Genomic DNA, 17,193 nt, shown 5'->3' with positions numbered 1-17,193 from the left:
TAAAATAGTTTTAGTTGTATATCTATTTGTTTGGAGTAATTTTTATCTGTGTTCTTTATATTGAAAAAATACTAGCGTAACAATAGGGTGACCATATAGCTCCAGGTCCAGGGGTAAAAGGTGATCCAGCCCTGAATTCACCCCATTGCATACAGGGAGGTGTAATTCTTGTTTGACTTGGTGATCTCAGTACGGAAATAAGAACTACATTCCTTTGCATGTAATGGGGTAAAATCAGCTGGTCCCCCTGAACACTGAGCTGTCAGATTATCTTTTAATGTCCTAGTTCTGCTTTTATCTTGATTCTTGTCTTTGTTTAGTCTGAGGTTGCTATGCCCCAGTTCAGGATGCATTGTAGGTTGATGGAAAAGCTTTCAGAAAAAAATTATTTTTTTTAAATATAGTAGGTTGAAATTGTATTGCACTGATTGTTAACATGCTTAGCTAATAGTGTGTGTTTAATGCTTGTTTTTGACAGGCCTGCATTACTAAGCGAAGCTGTAAATTTCACTTTATTTATTAAGAACAGTATCACCTTCCCTACACATCAAGTCTCCAGGTAAGTAATGAAGTTTGTCATTTTATCAAGCTATGTATTATTTTTCCAATATTCAGAGTTAGCCGGTTAACCTAACCTAACTGGCTAACTCTGGCCATGCAGTAGGAAGGTCTAAAGTTAGCCGGATATACGTATCCAGCTAACGTTTAAGATAGCCAGTTATAGTCAGTGGCACTGCTGTGCTGCTGAATATTCCGCTTAAGTTAGCCCCTAAATTAGCCTCTATCAGCCCCTAAGTCTTTTAACTACCAAGACTTACCAGATGCCTCTATCGTTGTTCATATATTTGGCTAGTTCTGGAGCATTTGGCCAGTGGTTTGATGGTAACACAAATCATTGCCCCTCAGGCTGAGCATATTGACTGCCAAACCCCTGGAAATGTAGAAACCTCCCCTCATTCAGAAGTATATTGCTGCAATTTTTTTTTTTTTAACCTGACAGCTTCCTCTATTTTTTTTATTGACATTTTTAATTTTACAAAGAGTGAACCTTTGCACAGATAACAGAGAGAGACATAATAAACAGTAATTAATTAACACGATAAGATAGAAATCCAAATCTACTCGCTCAAGTAATAATCTTCAAAAACTAAAAATAGAAGAAAAGGGGGAAGAATCAGAAATCAAGGAGAATGAAAGGAAAATTACAATGAGAAATAGATGGTGAGAAATTCCACTTTAAATTCACAAATCGAATACATCCCTTTGATAACTCTGGATTGGATACAGAATTAGCCATCATTAGCAAAAATTCTTTCAGTTGATCAGGATCAAAAAAGATAACAGTATTAGCTCCGTGTTTAATAACACATTTAGAAGGATATCTTAAAATAAATGAGGCACCTAGGGCTAAGACCTCAGATCGTATTGAAAGAAACGCCTTACATCGAACTTGCATTATCTTGGCTAAATCAGGAAAAAAAGGAACATTAAAATTCGAAAAGTAAGTCTTCATTATAAAGACAACATTCTGGTCATGAAAGAAAGAAATCAACATTGTGGTCTTATCAGTCACTTCAATATTGGAATTCTCAAGATAAGATGATAAATTTAAAAAAATCAGCATTAGATTGAAGATGGGCTTCTTGATTAGGACTAGACTTAAAAGGTAGAAACAAAACTTTATCTAAAGACGGAATCTTCTCTGCAGGAATCTTCAGGACTTTCAAGAAAATAATGCTGAAGCGTTAAATGGGGCAGTTTGCCCACTACTTTAAAAAAAATTTAAGAGTCTGAAATTCAAACGCTTGGCCTGTTTTTTCCAATTTTTCCATCTTCCTGGAGAGAGAAAAAGTTCCTGAATAATAGGAGCATTAACGGCCTTAATATCTTCAACGTCCCTCCCCAGGCATCGCAAGGTCTCTGAGTGCTCCTGCAGAACATTCTGATGATCCAAAGAAACCTTGCATAACTTTAAAGAAACAGCTTCAACCCATTGGGAACGAACTCCAAAGGACTGGGATAATCTTGCAATCAAATCCTAGAGGGAGTCTAGGGTGACCACTGCCAGTTTAGGGATTGAGGGTAGAACCCCAGAAACAGTCTGCTTACCTTCCGAAGCATTTCCAGCTCCTGGAGGAGGTAAGGCCGGGACAGCAAAGCTGACTTCTTCCACAGATGACTGAGAGCACTGCAATGGTGGGGAGTTCAACCCTTCTCCTAGCAGAATGCTGGAGACACCTGCCACACGAGGCAAAGTGATGAGGGCATCAAATTGCACCCCCTGTTGTTTCGGCGTTCATCTGAGATGGAGTTAACAGCAGGGAACGAGTATCCAGCAGGCTGAGAGAAATGTACCCAGGCGAGAGCAGAGCTCCCCTCTCTGTATCATCAATAGAGCTCAACCCGCTCAGTTCAGTGGAAGGCATGGCATATTAAAGAATAGCCACCATTAAACCAACAATTTGAGGAACCCAATCTTATTTCAAACAATTGAAACTTATTTTTAACTTAAGGGAAATAGTATCAGAAAAATAATGTGCTAATAGCAGATACAGTCGTCTGGCTCTTGCCCACAAAGGGCTGCAACCAGTTTCGTGTTTACAGTACATATGATCACTTCATTTACCATTTCCCAATTTTCAATCCTATTTTGTGCAATCACCGCATTTAAAAAATGTTTTAAAACACCACACTTCCTTGTGCAAACCGGTACTTTCACCAATGCCTCTGTGCTCTGTCCTAAAAACGATTACTTTATATCACTTTTTATTAAATCAATTTTGCACTTAGCTTCCAGGTCTTTTTGTTTTGTGCTAATTTTCTTTCTTCGTGCTGTGCTGTATTATACTCTCCTCCGCGCTGAACGCGCTGTGCTGTCCTCCACATTAAACGCTCTGCTTACTTCCCAACATTGTCAATGCTTTGGGGTCTAAAACCACCTTCTTCAGAGGGTTCAACTATTTTTCTTTGGCCTCAGCCGGCTCCGCCCCACAGCACTCCTTCAATAATGGCGCATTTTTAGGTCAGAGCACAGAGGCATTGGTGAAAGTACCGGTTTGCACAAGTAATTGTGGTGTTTTAAAACATTTTTTAAATGCGGTGATTGTTATCGCCGCGGTCGCCGCGTCAGCGACCGGGTTCCTACCTCCTCAGCTGGGTCCGGGGGTCTGCCGCAAGCCGCGGGAGCCAGGGCCGGCCTGGCCGCATTGCGGTGATCCTCCCTCGTGGAGGACGCTGCCGAGCTCGGGAGATGGCTCCGCCCCCGAAGGGGAACGCGCGCGCGCGAGGGGTCGGCTTTTGACGGTCCAGCACCCGGATGTGCTGAACCGCCCCCTCTCTGACGTCAGCACTGGCGGGGAATTTAAGTCGCCTTCACTCCTTCCTACTTTGCCTTGCAACGAGTTCACTTCGGTGGATTAGTTGCTGCTCCAGGTGCCCCTGTTTCTGCTTGTCAGTCTCAGCATTCCAGTTTCCAGTTTCCTGTTGCCTGCTTTGATCCCGGATTGTCTTCTCGCTTCTGATTCCTGCTGCCTGCCTTGACCACGGATTGTTTCCTCGCTTCTGATTCCTGCTGCCTGCCTTGACCACGGATTGTTTTCTCGCTCCAGACTCCAGCTGCCTGCCTTGTTCACGGTGCGTCTCTCTCTCCTGCCTTCACGCCTGTTCCAGTTCCGGTCCGGGCCTTCCACGCCAGTCCTCGCCTAAGTCCCAGCGGTCCGGGTCCCTACGGGCTCCTCCTGGGGGACCTCGGACTTCCAGGGTGAAGCCACCTAAGTCCTAGCGACCCGGGCGTTCACAGCTCCTCTGGGGGCGTCACGGGTTTCCAGGCGAAGGTTCATCTACGGCTGTGCGTGTCTGCCTCCCGACCACTTCCCAGCAGGGGTCGGCCCAAGGATCCACTTCCGGATTTCAACAGTTTGCAAGGCCATGGATCCGGCAGACCTCGCCGGCTTACAGGCCATCCCGGGTCTGGCTCAGCGTCTGGTCCAGCAACAGCAAGTGTTAGACTCCCTGGCCGCCACCGTGGAACGTTTGGCTATGCGCCTGGACGCCGAACCTCAGGCTCCGGTTTCGGTACCTGTACCCGCACCAGTTCCAGTGGTAACACTCCATTCGCCCACGCAGCTTCCGGCTCCGTCCAGATATTCCGGAGATGCCAAGGCTTGCCGCGGTTTTTTAAACCAATGTTTCGTGCGTTTTGCTCTCCTGCCCAATCAGTTCCCATCGGATGGCGTCAAAGTGGCCTATATCTTTTCGCTCCTGGATGGGCGGGCATTGAATTGGGCATCTCCCATGTGGGAGAAGAATGATCCAGCATTGAGTAATTTAAATCGATTTGTGGAGGATTTCAAGGCAGCCTTCGATGAACCTGCACGCCTGACCTCTGCGACCTCTGAACTGCTCCAGCTCCGGCAGGGCTCGCGGCCTCTTGCAGATTATGCTTTGGAGTTTCGCACGCTCGCCCTAGAAGTAGGCTGGCAAGATGATGCTCTCCGAGGCGTGTTCCTGGAGGGTCTGGCAGCCCGGATCAAGGACGAGTTAGCGGCCCGCGACCTGCCGGAGGACCTTAAAGGCCTCATCGACTTGGCAGGACGCATTGACCGTCGGCTTCAACAAAGAGCTAAGGAGGGGCGTCCTTCCCGACGATTGCCCTCATTCTCTTCTGTGCCCTCCAGGTCAGCGAACTCGGGGTCTCGGGGCCCCAACGCTCCGACTGACACTCCCACGGAGGAGCCCATGCAACTTGGGAGGTCTTCTTTGTCACCCGAGGAGAGGCAGCGTCGTCGCGACCTGAGGCTGTGCCTGTACTGTGGCGGTAAAGGCCATTTCCTTGCACAATGCAAGGAACGGGCGGAAAACACCCGCGCCTAGGGGTTCGAGAGGAGTGCTCCCTAGGCTGTCTCCATGCAGCTCCTCAATGTACTGTACCAGTGACCTTGAGATATCCCGGTGGTTCTTTTCAGACCCAGGCCCTCATCGACTCCGGGGCTGGAGGGAACTTTATTACTAAGGAATTGGTACAACAGCTTCAACTCACCACACAGCTTCGAGAACCCCCCTTAAGGGTTACTTCGATTCAGGGCACACCCCTGTCTGGTCGTATTTCCACGGTTACCACACCACTTATTCTTCAGACTGGCTTGTTTCATACCGAGAAGATTTCATTCTTGATTCTGGAAAGATCGGTACATCCGGTGGTTCTTGGCTTACCCTGGCTTCAGCAACATTCGCCTGAGATCCGCTGGAAGGATTTCCAGATCACCCGATGGAGCTCCAAATGTTTCCACTCTTGCATTCAACCTACGAAGGGACAACAGATTCTGCTGGCAAATACCGGACTCTTATTACCGTCTCCATATGCAGACTTCGCAGATGTGTTTTCCAAAGAGAAAGCAGAACTGTTACCACAGCATCGACCTTTCGATTGCGCTATCGACCTGCTTCCAGGCTCCACCCCTCCTCGTGGAAGAGTATACCCCTTGTCTCAGCCTGAGACTCGGGCTATGTCAGATTATATTGCCGAAAATCTTGCGAAGGGGTTCATCCGGCCTTCAAAGTCTCCCGCAGGGGCGGGTTTCTTTTTTGTTGCCAAGAAGGATGGTACCTTGAGGCCGTGTATAGATTACCGCGGACTCAATGCCATTACGAGGAAGAATCGCTACCCACTTCCTTTAATTCCTGAGTTATTAGACAGACTTCAAGGAGCCCGAGTTTTCACGAAGCTGGATCTCCGAGGGGCGTACAATTTGGTCCGTATCCGTCCCGGGGATGAATGGAAGACGGCGTTCAATACCCGGGACGGGCATTATGAATACCTTGTGATGCCATTCGGCTTGTGTAATGCTCCCGCCGTGTTTCAACACTTAATGAATGAGGTTCTTCGGGATTTACTGCACTCATGCGTAATCGTGTATTTAGACGACGTCCTCATTCACTCTCCTGATCTGATCTCCCACCGGCAACACGTTAGGCAAGTCCTCCAGATCTTGCGGGATCATCAGTTGTACGCAAAGTTTGAGAAATGTCTCTTTGAACAAGAGGCCTTGCCCTTTTTAGGGTATATTGTCTCTGCAACTGGATTCCGTATGGATCCCAGCAAAGTGTCCGCCATCAGGAAATGGCCCCGGCCGGTGGGTCTAAAGGCTCTACAACGTTTCCTAGGATTTGCAAACTTCTACCGACACTTCATTCCTCAGTATTCCCGATTGGTGGCGCCCCTAACCGCTCTAACCAGAAAGGGCGCGGACCTTCGAGTATGGCCTCAAGAGGCTTGTAGAGCCTTTGAAGATTTAAAAGAGGCTTTTCTCCAGGACACCTGTTTACGACATCCAGACCCGACTCGGCCTTTCTTCGTTGAGGTGGACGCCTCTAGTATGGCCGTAGGGGCAGTCCTGTCTCAGAACTCTAGTGCTGGTCATCTCCTACCCTGCTCCTACTTTTCCAAGAAGTTCTCTCCAGCTGAGGGCAACTACGGGATAGGGGACAAGGAATTACTAGCAATTAAATTGGCGCTGGAAGAATGGAGACAATGGCTGGAAGGGTCTCTTCATCCGGTGACCATTTACACGGATCACAAAAATTTAGAGTTCCTGAATCAAGCCCAACGCCTAAATCCCAGGCAAGCGCGTTGGTCGCTTTTTTTTAATCGCTTTGATTTCGTTTTGAAATATCGTCCAGCCTCAAAGAACGTTCGGGCGGATGCCTTGTCCCGTTGCGAAGTAAAGGAAGAAAAAGAAGAGGTTCCACAGCATATCATCGATCCTGCCAGGATCCAGGTAGCCAGTATCACTGTATCTGCTCTTGGGCGAGTAGTGGTGGCCCGCAGAGATCGCAAAAAAGTTCTCGTCTGGGCTCACGACTCCCTCTCCGGAGGTCACGCCGGAAGAGAGAGGACTCTCGATCTACTAAATCGCTACTATTGGTGGCCCAAGATACGACAAGATGTACGGTTATATGTAGATTCCTGCCCGGTCTGTGCAAGACAGAAACCTCTCAATGGCCGACCCTGGGGTCTTCTGCAACCACTGCCCATACCCACGGAGCCGTGGTCCCATATCGCCACGGATTTTGTTGTGGATTTGCCGGTATCTGAGGGTAACTCGGTAATATGGGTTACCGTGGACCGCTTCTCAAAAATGATTCATCTTGTTCCTCTGCCTAAATTACCTTCAGCACCAGAGCTAGCGCTACTATTCACACAGCACATCTTTCGGCCCCATGGTCTCCCGCAGAGTATTGTATCGGACAGAGGGCCACAGTTTACTGCCCGTTTCTGGCGTGCTCTTTGCAAAAAGTTTGGGGTGCAACTGAATTTGTCCACAGCGTTCCATCCGCAGAGTAATGGACAAACTGAATGCATGAACCGGTCGCTAAAGACTTTCCTTCGAAGTTTCATCTCCGAGAGAGGGACTAACTGGGTTTCCCTGCTACCTTGGGCCGAGTTCGCCTACAACAATCATACTCATGCAGCTACTGGACAAACCCCCTTCCAGATAGTATTTGGTCACCATCCGAGACCTCCTGTACCTGTTCCTATCTCTGTTCCTTCGCCAGCCGCTCAGACTGTTGCCCGTCAGTTCCATCAGCAATGGAGAATAATTCAACAGAGACTTGTCACAGCCTCGGAGAAATCCCAACGGAGTGCCAATCGCCACCGACGGCCAGCCCCAGTGTTTCTACCTGGCACCAAGGTATGGTTGAGTACCAGAAACCTCCAGTTGCCTAACCGAACTCGTAAGTTGGCACCTAGGTACTGCGGTCCCTTTCAAATAGCAGAACGTATTGGACTAGTTTCTTACCGGCTTCGCCTTCCCTCTTCTCTCCGCATACATAACGTGTTCCACGTTTCCCTGCTGAAGCCTGTGATACTCTCACGGTTCCATCGTCCAACTACAGATGCACTATCTTCTTCCTCTGAGGATCCTACTTACCGAGTACGGGAAGTCCTGGATACCCGCTTCCACGGCCGTCGTTGGGAATACCTCTTGGCTTGGGAGGGTTGTGGTCCCGAGGAGAATTCTTGGGAGCCGGCTCGGAACATCTTGGACAAGTCACTGCTACACCAATTTCATATGGACAATCCCGGAAAGCCAGGGCCTCTGCGGAGGGGGCGTAAGAAGGGGGGTACTGTTATCGCCGCGGTCGCCGCGTCAGCGACCGGGTTCCTACCTCCTCAGCTGGGTCCGGGGGTCTGCCGCAAGCCGCGGGAGCCAGGGCCGGCCTGGCCGCATGGCGGTGATCCTCCCTCGTGGAGGACGCTGCCGAGCTCGGGAGATGGCTCCGCCCCCGAAGGGGAACGCGCGCGCGCGAGGGGTCGGCTTTTGACGGTCCAGCACCCGGATGTGCTGAACCGCCCCCTCTCTGACGTCAGCACTGGCGGGGAATTTAAGTCGCCTTCACTCCTTCCTACTTTGCCTTGCAACGAGTTCACTTCGGTGGATTAGTTGCTGCTCCAGGTGCCCCTGTTTCTGCTTGTCAGTCTCAGCATTCCAGTTTCCAGTTTCCTGTTGCCTGCTTTGATCCCGGATTGTCTTCTCGCTTCTGATTCCTGCTGCCTGCCTTGACCACGGATTGTTTCCTCGCTTCTGATTCCTGCTGCCTGCCTTGACCACGGATTGTTTTCTCGCTCCAGACTCCAGCTGCCTGCCTTGTTCACGGTGCGTCTCTCTCTCCTGCCTTCACGCCTGTTCCAGTTCCGGTCCGGGCCTTCCACGCCAGTCCTCGCCTAAGTCCCAGCGGTCCGGGTCCCTACGGGCTCCTCCTGGGGGGACCTCGGACTTCCAGGGTGAAGCCACCTAAGTCCTAGCGACCCGGGCGTTCACAGCTCCTCTGGGGGCGTCACGGGTTTCCAGGCGAAGGTTCATCTACGGCTGTGCGTGTCTGCCTCCCGACCACTTCCCAGCAGGGGTCGGCCCAAGGATCCACTTCCGGATTTCAACAGTGATTGCACAAAATAGGATTGAGAATTGGTAAATGGTAAATGAAGTGATCATACGTGCTGTATACACAAAACTGGTTGCAGCCCTTTGTGGGCAAGAGTCAGACCACTGTATCTGCTATTAGCACATTATTTTTCTGATAATATTTCCCTTAAGTTAAAAATAAGTTTCAATTGTTTGAAAGAAGATTGGGTTCCTCAAATTGTTGGTTTAATGGTGTATAATAGTACAGTGAGGACTTAGTAGCCTGTTATAAGAATTGTTTTTGTTTTCTATATTAAAGAATAGTCCATTGGTCTAGAGGGACTGAGAGTTTGGAAGGATAAACTCTCACCCTCCCTGTAAGCAAGGAGCAAGAAGAATATGTGACCGCTCAGGCTGTCGTCTTACATCGTTCCCCTTCAGCTTCCTCTATTGAGCTACAGCACCATGAGCCTTTATTTCCAGATATCTGGGGATTTTCCAGAACTTTATATCCCCTTCCTGATATACTCAACCAGCCCAATCATTGAAGTGAACATCTAGGGCTAGGAATCATGCACCAGGGCTCTTCCTCGAATGCTGCAATAATTTATTGCAGTGACCTGGGCTGGTTGTTTTGGAATCTAGTCCATCCTTTATGCCGGTTAGATGTAAAGCAATTGAGTAACAGTAGCGTTAGTGATTTAATTTGTATTATTGTAATCATTCTTAATGCATGCCTTTTGTTATGCATTTATTGTGCTTTTGTCTATGAGTCATATTATTGTATTTTATGTTTTAAATTACATAACCTGCTGTGAACATTGTTTTTATGGATTAGCAGATTATAAATGCATTAAAATTAAAAAAAGAAAATATTTTGGTTGTAACTACCTTTCCAGGCTTGTACGCCGGGTGAGGTACAAATTTAGGAGGAGTAGGTAGGTCCTTGCCCCAGAGGGACTATAAGTTACCAATGATGGGTGAAATGACTTGCCCAAGGTCACAAGGAGCCTGGGCAAAGATTTGAATCCTTGCTTCCCTGCCTGCTGCTTTAACCACTAGGCCACTCCTAAATCCAGATACTGCCTCTCACTCTTGCACCATGACTCTCCCCCCTGCCCCCGAGGCTGCAAACACTGCCTCAGCAGCATCTCCATTTGGCCCGCGGAGCAGAAGACCTGAGCAAATTATTAAACTCAAGTCTCTCTGCACTGATACTGAGCCAGTAGTCCAGTCCCATACTGCTGCAATTGTGAAATGTGATAGAGGCGGGATTAAATGACCTGTGATGCTACAGATTTAGGCCCCCTACATCAGGGTGCTTGCGTGTGGAACAAGTTCCATGATGGACAGAAATCCAAAGCAAAGGAGGAAGGCAATATGTCTAGAAAAAGAAAATGGAGAACCAGGAAGTAGTTGCATAATAATTCTGCTATAAGTTATTAGAATTGGTTTGAAATAAACTGGCGTTACCATTCCACACCTGCTCAACATCACTTGGATACTGTTACCATGCCTTATTCAAAGTGATCTCTATATTCTGTGAAGTTTAAAGTTATTAAAAAAAATTATGGGCTAGCATAAATTTCTGTGGTATGAGGTATTCCATCAGCCTACCTGAATATCTTTTTCTACAGCAGGTGAAATATCTCCAGGTGTTTGGTCCTTGATACAGCTCAGGAACTGTGTACAACAGAGGCCTTGATAACAACATCCATCTTCTTTTGTCATTACAGACGCAACCTTGTTGAGACAGTTACTAGAGATTCTCTGAAGTCATGTATCTATCACAAAACAAATGACCCGCTATGCCCTGTCTTCAAACTTGGGTATATTGTAGAGGAATCTGGGCAAAGTTTTGCAGAGCTAGCCTATAAGGTACTGTATGCTGATCTCTACTGAGATGACTGATCTCATTTCTACAGCAGGCATGCCTGAGGCATCTATTCTCACCCCTTATTATATGGAGGAGAACTGGCTTTCAGATATGAAAATAAGGGATCCAAAAGTCAATGATTAACCTGTTTCCTAAGGATCAGGAGGATTGTGTTCTGGTCTCTGTTAACATTTTTCATCATTGACCTATGCTGAGAGTAATTAACAAGTTGTGGGTTTTCGGGAGATGAAAGCTTTCTCTTTGAAGGGCAGGCATTATAGTTCTGTGCCTTTCAATTAGGAAATTCATTAAGAGTTGAGCTGTTGTGGCTTTTAGGAGTTATAATGGAGAAAATAGTTTCTTACCTGTAACAGGTATTCTTCGAGGACAGTAGGATGTTAGTCCTCACACATAGGTGACATCATCAGATGGAGCCCTGATGTAGAAACGTTTTTAGAACTTTCACTAGGCACATTAAGCATGCCCAACATGCCCTATACCGCATATGCAAGCGAGTTCCCTCTTCAGTCTCATAACATAGAATTACAATTAAAATAAAAAATAGGAGAAACTCAACTCCGATGGGTGGCAGGTGGGTTTCATGAGGACTAACAATCTGCTGTCCTCGGAGAACAGCTGTTACAGGTAAGCATCTCTACTTTCTCTGAGGATAAGCAGGATGGTAGTCCTCACACATGGGTGAATCGTTAGCTACAGAATGCTCCCCAAAAAAAAGGGAACCAACAGACACCCAACCAGTTGCCAAAGGGCACAACAACACTGGTGCTGTTGGTAACAGAGAGGGAAACAGCCTGAACACAAACAATGGGCCCTAGGCGGGAGAGTTGGCTTCTACACCTCAAACAGGTTCTGAAGGACAGACTGGCCAAACCTACTAATGCATTGGCCATCCCTATCCAGACAGTAATGAGATGTGAATATGTGGAGAGAACTCCACATCGAACCTTGCAGATCTCCTCCATGGGAATTGCTCGCAAGTGGGCCACCAACTCTGCCATGGCTCTAACAGAATGAGCCTTGACATGACCCCCAAGATGCAGTCGCCCCTGGGCATAACAGAAGAAGATGCAATCTACTAGTCAATTGGATAGTGTCTGTTTGGCAACAGCAATGCCTAACCTATTCTTATCAAAGAAATAAAAAGTTGGGTGGACTGTCTATGGGCTTCTGTTCGCTCCAAATAGAAGGCTAAAGCTCGCTTGCAGTCCAAACTATGCAGTGCTCATTTACCTTGGTGCAAACGGGGCCTGGGAAAGAATATTGGAGGACGGTTGACTGGTTAAGATGGAAAACTGTCACCACCTTAGGCAGGAACTTAAGGTGCATATGCAAGACCGTCCTGTCATGATAAAATTTAATATAAGGTGGATAAGTCACTAAGGCCTGGAGCTTGCTGGCCTGAGTGATGAAGTGACTACCATAAACAATAAGACCTTCCAGGTCAGGTACGTCAGGTCATAGGTACATAGAGGCTCAAAAGGAGCTTTCATCAGCTGAGCTAACACCATGTTGAGGTCCCAAGACACAGTGGGAGACCTTAGGGGAGGCTTCAACTGAAGCAGGCCCCGAATAAAATGTAGAACTATAGGCTGTACAGAGATGGGGTACCATCTACACTTTGGTGGTATGCGCCAATTGCACTAACCGAGTTGGTTTTTAAGCCAGCTTCTGATAGGTGTAGAAGATAATCAAGCAAGTTTTGTGTGGGGCTGGAGAATGGATCTAGGGCCATCTGCTCACACCACATGAAAAACTCCTCCATGTTAGTCCATAGGACTTTCTAGGGGAAGGCTTTCTAGAAGCCACCAGAACCTAAGACATATACTCTGAAAGATCAAGAGGCTGCAGAATTAACCTCTCAACATCCAGGTTATGATTGACAGGGCCTAGTTTGGGATGCTGCAGCCTGCCTTGGTCTTGCGTGATGAGTTCTGGGGAAGTCCCTAGATTGATCGGTCTCTGGATGGACAACTCCTGCAGGCATGGAAACCAGGCCTGTCTCGGCCAATGAGGGGCTATGAGAATCATAATCCCTTTGTCCTCGCAAAGCTTCAAGAGAGTCTTCGCCACTAAGGGACTTGGAGGATACACGTACAGAAGACCCTTGCCCCAGTGAAGGGCAAGGATGTCCGCAGCTGATTTTCCATCTGAGGTACCTTCCTGTTGCAGGGGGACATGAACAGATCTACGTCCGGGCTCCCCCAGAGGTGGAATATCCGATTCGCTACCCCTTGGTCCAGGGACCACTCGTGGGGACTGAAGGCTCAACTCAGTCTGTCTGCTACCACGTTCTCCGTTCGGGCCAGGTACATTGCCCTGAGCACCATCCAGTGGGACAGGGCCCACGGCCATATCTGGATTGCTTCCTGACACAGGAGGTATGATCCCGTGCCTCCCTGCTTGCTAGCTTACCACATGGCTACCTAGTTGTCTGTCTGGATTAGGACAACTTTGTTGGACAGCCGATCTCTGAAACCCATAGCGAGTACCTGATTGCCCAAAACTCCAGGAAGTTGATTTGACAAGAGTGTGCCTGAGTGGACCAAAGACCCTGTGGACCGAGCCCATATACATGAGCTCCCCTCCTCAGGGTAGATTTATCTGTACTTAGGACAATTTGAGTAGGGAGATTCCAAAATGAGATCCCCTATTCCAGATTGGAAAGTATCTCCCACCAGGATAATGAGTGTCAGAGAGACAGGGTGACTCAGATGCAATCCTGGAGGCTCTGAATGGCCTGGTGCCACTGTGACCTCAGGGTCCATTGGGCTCTGCGCATGTGTAAACATGCCAAGGGAGTAATATGGACAGTTGCAGCCATATGGCCCAACAGCCTCAATATGTGCCAGGCTGACACCTACTGGCACTGTTGAATCTCTGCCTCGATGGTCACCAAGGTGACGGCCCTCTGGTGAGACAGAAAGGCCTTGGCCTTAGCCATGTCTAGCAGGGCTCCTATGAAGTGCAATTGAGGTGATGGGCTAAGATGGGACTTTGGGTAGTTGAGAACGAACCCTAGTGACTTCAACACCCGAATGGTGAAGTGCATGGGCCTGACAGCCTGTGCCTGAGAGATGCTCTTGACCGGCCATTAATCTAGATACGGGAATACATGCACTCCTGGTCTGCAGAGGTGCGCCGCCACCACAGCCAGGCATTTTGTGAAGACCAGAGGGGTGGATGCGAGCCTGAACAGCAACACCTGGTATTAGAAATGCACTGTTCCCACCACAAATCAGAGATACTTCCTGTTACTGGGAAAGATCTTGATATGAGTGTATTAATCCTTTAGATTGAAGGAGCATAGCCAGTCCTCTTTTAGCAAAAGTGGGATCAAGGTGCCCAGGGAAACCATCTTGAAATTTTCTTTTTTTAGAAACTTGTTCAAGGCCTTTAGGTCTAGGATGAGAAAAAAACCTTCTGTTCTCTTTGGAATCAGGAAGTACCTGAAGTAGAATCCCTGCCCCCTTTGCCCTGATGGTACAGGCTTGATCGCTCTGGCCAATAAGATAGAGGAGAGCTCTGCTAGTAGTACCTCCTTATGCACTACCGGTCATCAATATGGGCACAGAAGGCAATTTGGTAGGATATCCAATAGATTCAATTGGTACCCTTGGCGGACGATGGTCAGAACCCACTGGTCCGAGGTTACACTAGGCCACTGGTTTGCAAAGATCCGCAGTCTGCCCCCGACAGGAGGGTCCACCGTCCTGGGTACGATTGACTGGCCTATGCTCTCTGTGGCTTAGTGAAAACCCCATCCCCGGAGTTAACTGAGGTGCTGGATGGGACTTGGGGGCTCTCTGCTGCCTGAGACGGTCACGGGAGCCCTGATGATGTTGATGGGAGCAAGGAGGCGGAGGATGGTACCTTCTTTGGCAAAAGAAAGTCTTCCTTGGTCCTAGTCTCAATGGCTTCTTGGATGAGGAAGGCGGTTGTCTGGAGTACTAGCGGAGAGTTGTTGGAGGGTCTCTTGGTGGTCCAGAAGTTGGGCCATAGCATCCCTTTACCCTATCTTCAAAGAGATTCTCTCCAGTGCACAGCACATCAGTGAGTCTTTCCTGTACCTTCAATCAGAGATCCAAAGCCCGCAGCCATGCCATTCTGCGGCCACTGATTCCCATTGCAGAATCTCTCTGCTGTCTCAAAAACATCATAGATCGCACAGACCTTGTGTTTTCTGCACTCCAGACCCTTGTGCACTAGTGACATGAGAGTGTCTTGCTGCTGTTGAGGCAGCTGCTCAGCTAACTCCTGTACCTGCTTCCAGATGTCCCTTGAGTACTGGCTCATGTAGAGCTGATAGACAGAGATACAGGCAATAAGCATGGTGCCTTGGAACACCTTCCTCCCAAGAGTGTCAATCGCTCTGTGGTCCTTCCCTGGGGATGCCGAGGAATGGGTCCAAGAGCACTTGGCCCTCTTGAGAGAAAATTCAACCACCACAGACTGATGAGGCAGCTGATGCTTATCGAATCCAGAAGCCTTCTGGATGAGGAAGACCCTGACCGTCTTTATTAATGGGAGGCACTGTTAGGGAGTGTTCCTATATACTCAGAAGCAACTCCTTAAGGATCTCATGTATCTGGACCGCCATGATCTCCTTAGCAGGCTCCACGAACTGGAGGATCTCAAGCATTTTGTGCTGGCATCCTCCTCTGTTAGAGGTTGAAATGGGATGGCCTCCGCCATCACCCTCACAAACTCTGTGAAGGTCAAGTCCTCAGGCAAGGACTTCCTTTGCTCATCTGGAGGAGAAGGGTCTGATGAGAGGACTCCGTCAGATCATTGCCCCAGAGGTCATAGGTGCTCGGCCTTCGTCCAAAAGTTAGGCATAGGTAGAACAGGGTGGGGGACTACAGGCCTCGGCATCTCTGCCAGCTTCGGTGGAGCTTTCTTGAAGGAACTGGCAACAACCACTGTATCGGTAGGTGGGGGGGGCCCCCGGGTCCCTGCTAGGCAACAGTGCTATCCCGGGAACCGGCAATAGCTGGGTCAGTAATGCACCAATGAGCATGTTGAGCTTCTCCAACAAAGGTAGGATGATGGGCAGCACCGGCTCCAGTGCCATCAGTGACACAGGCCTGATGCCCTACAATGCCCAATCCACCACCAGCTGGACTCAACACTCCATCTCCTCTTCAAACATTGCCGATGCTAACTGAGAGTGAGAGGAAGTGTGGCCAGATCTTCTTCAGACCCATGAGGTAGATCGGTGACTGGCACCAAGACCATTGGAGACTATCATAGACCCCCAGCACCAATAGAGGATGGGCTCTTCTTGCCATAGGGTCGCTTTGGGGGCATCGCAGCAAAACCTGGTGCATCCCGGTGCCAATGCTTCTTAAGCTTCCCTAGATGCTTGGCCCAGTCTTTCCCCGATGCCGAGGCCAAATCCAAGTAGATATCAACAACAGTTGGTCTCCGGTGCCCCTATCCGCCAATGGTCTCACTGATGTGATGGCACAATGTCCTTTGGTGTGGCTCCAAGATCCATCAGTGTTGATGCTGCCAATGCTGATGGCTTGGACTTTCTCAGCTTGAAGAGCTGATCCATCTTGTTGAGTTGAAGAGTTGTCCCTTCGGGATCATTTGGGCACACAAGCAACAACCCTGGACATCATGCGATGCCCCCAGGTAGAGGATCTATAATGTATATGGTCCTCTGGCACCAGGGGCATTGATGAAAACCGGAAGTGGACATGACAGAATGAAAGAAAAGGGGCCATAGACATTAAAATATGGTGGAGGCCATCGATGACTGGCGGCACGGGGCACTGCTCCCACGGGAGGAATTGTCTGTGAAAGGAAACTTACCAGAAATGCTGAAAACCCTGACTAGGACACTACAGGGAGGAACCAAGAGGGACCTGCGTTGGAACAATATCAAAAACTGTGAAAAACCGCGATGAAAAAAGTTTTCCACTAGGCCAGAAACAGCCAAATTGAGCTTTTCCATGGAGCTTACAGCTCCATGGAAAAGAAGATACTGAAGAGGGACCCTGTGTGGACGCGTGGTGTGGGGCATGCTGGGCATGCTAAGTGTGCCTAGTCAAAATTCTTGAAAATTTGACATTTTTCACATTGGGGCTCCATCTGATGATGTCTCCCATGTGTGAGGATTAACATCCTGCTGTCCTCAGAGAAAATCATATGTTTATGAAGCTAATGCAATTGAAGTTTGTGTAAGCATCTGATGTGGGGATTGGGAAGAGAGTGGCTGCTTTCTAATGAGGGTGAGGTATGAGTAATATATGACTCAGCCATAGCTGTTATTCAAAGCAAAAGCCCATCACTGTATTTAGCAGTGTCTATTGCAGATGAGTTGTGATGGTTTTCTTTATAAAGCTGTATTTCCTTTGCTGTTAGAACGTTGCATACTTTTTCATAAAC

The 17,193-nt window shown here is 48.4% G+C and overlaps 1 protein-coding gene across 3 annotated transcripts in view; it reads left to right on the top strand.

Annotated features, from left to right (window-relative positions):
- The window catches only part of P2RX1 (purinergic receptor P2X 1), a 99,924-nt gene that overhangs the window by 60,961 nt on the left and 21,770 nt on the right, over nt 1-17,193 (top strand). For all 3 annotated transcript variants that reach the window (XM_029612058.1, XM_029612059.1, XM_029612057.1), the window contains 2 exons: nt 479-559; nt 10,640-10,781. In XM_029612058.1, the coding sequence (XP_029467918.1) occupies nt 479-559; nt 10,640-10,781 (223 nt within the window). The remainder of the gene's footprint in view (nt 1-478; nt 560-10,639; nt 10,782-17,193) is intronic.

Source organism: Rhinatrema bivittatum, chromosome 8 (genome assembly GCF_901001135.1).
Source record: "Rhinatrema bivittatum chromosome 8, aRhiBiv1.1, whole genome shotgun sequence".
Taxonomy (NCBI): domain Eukaryota; kingdom Metazoa; phylum Chordata; class Amphibia; order Gymnophiona; family Rhinatrematidae; genus Rhinatrema; species Rhinatrema bivittatum.
The sequence above is the reverse complement of the archived record's forward strand: the minus strand, read 5'-3'. Positions and strand labels throughout refer to the sequence as shown.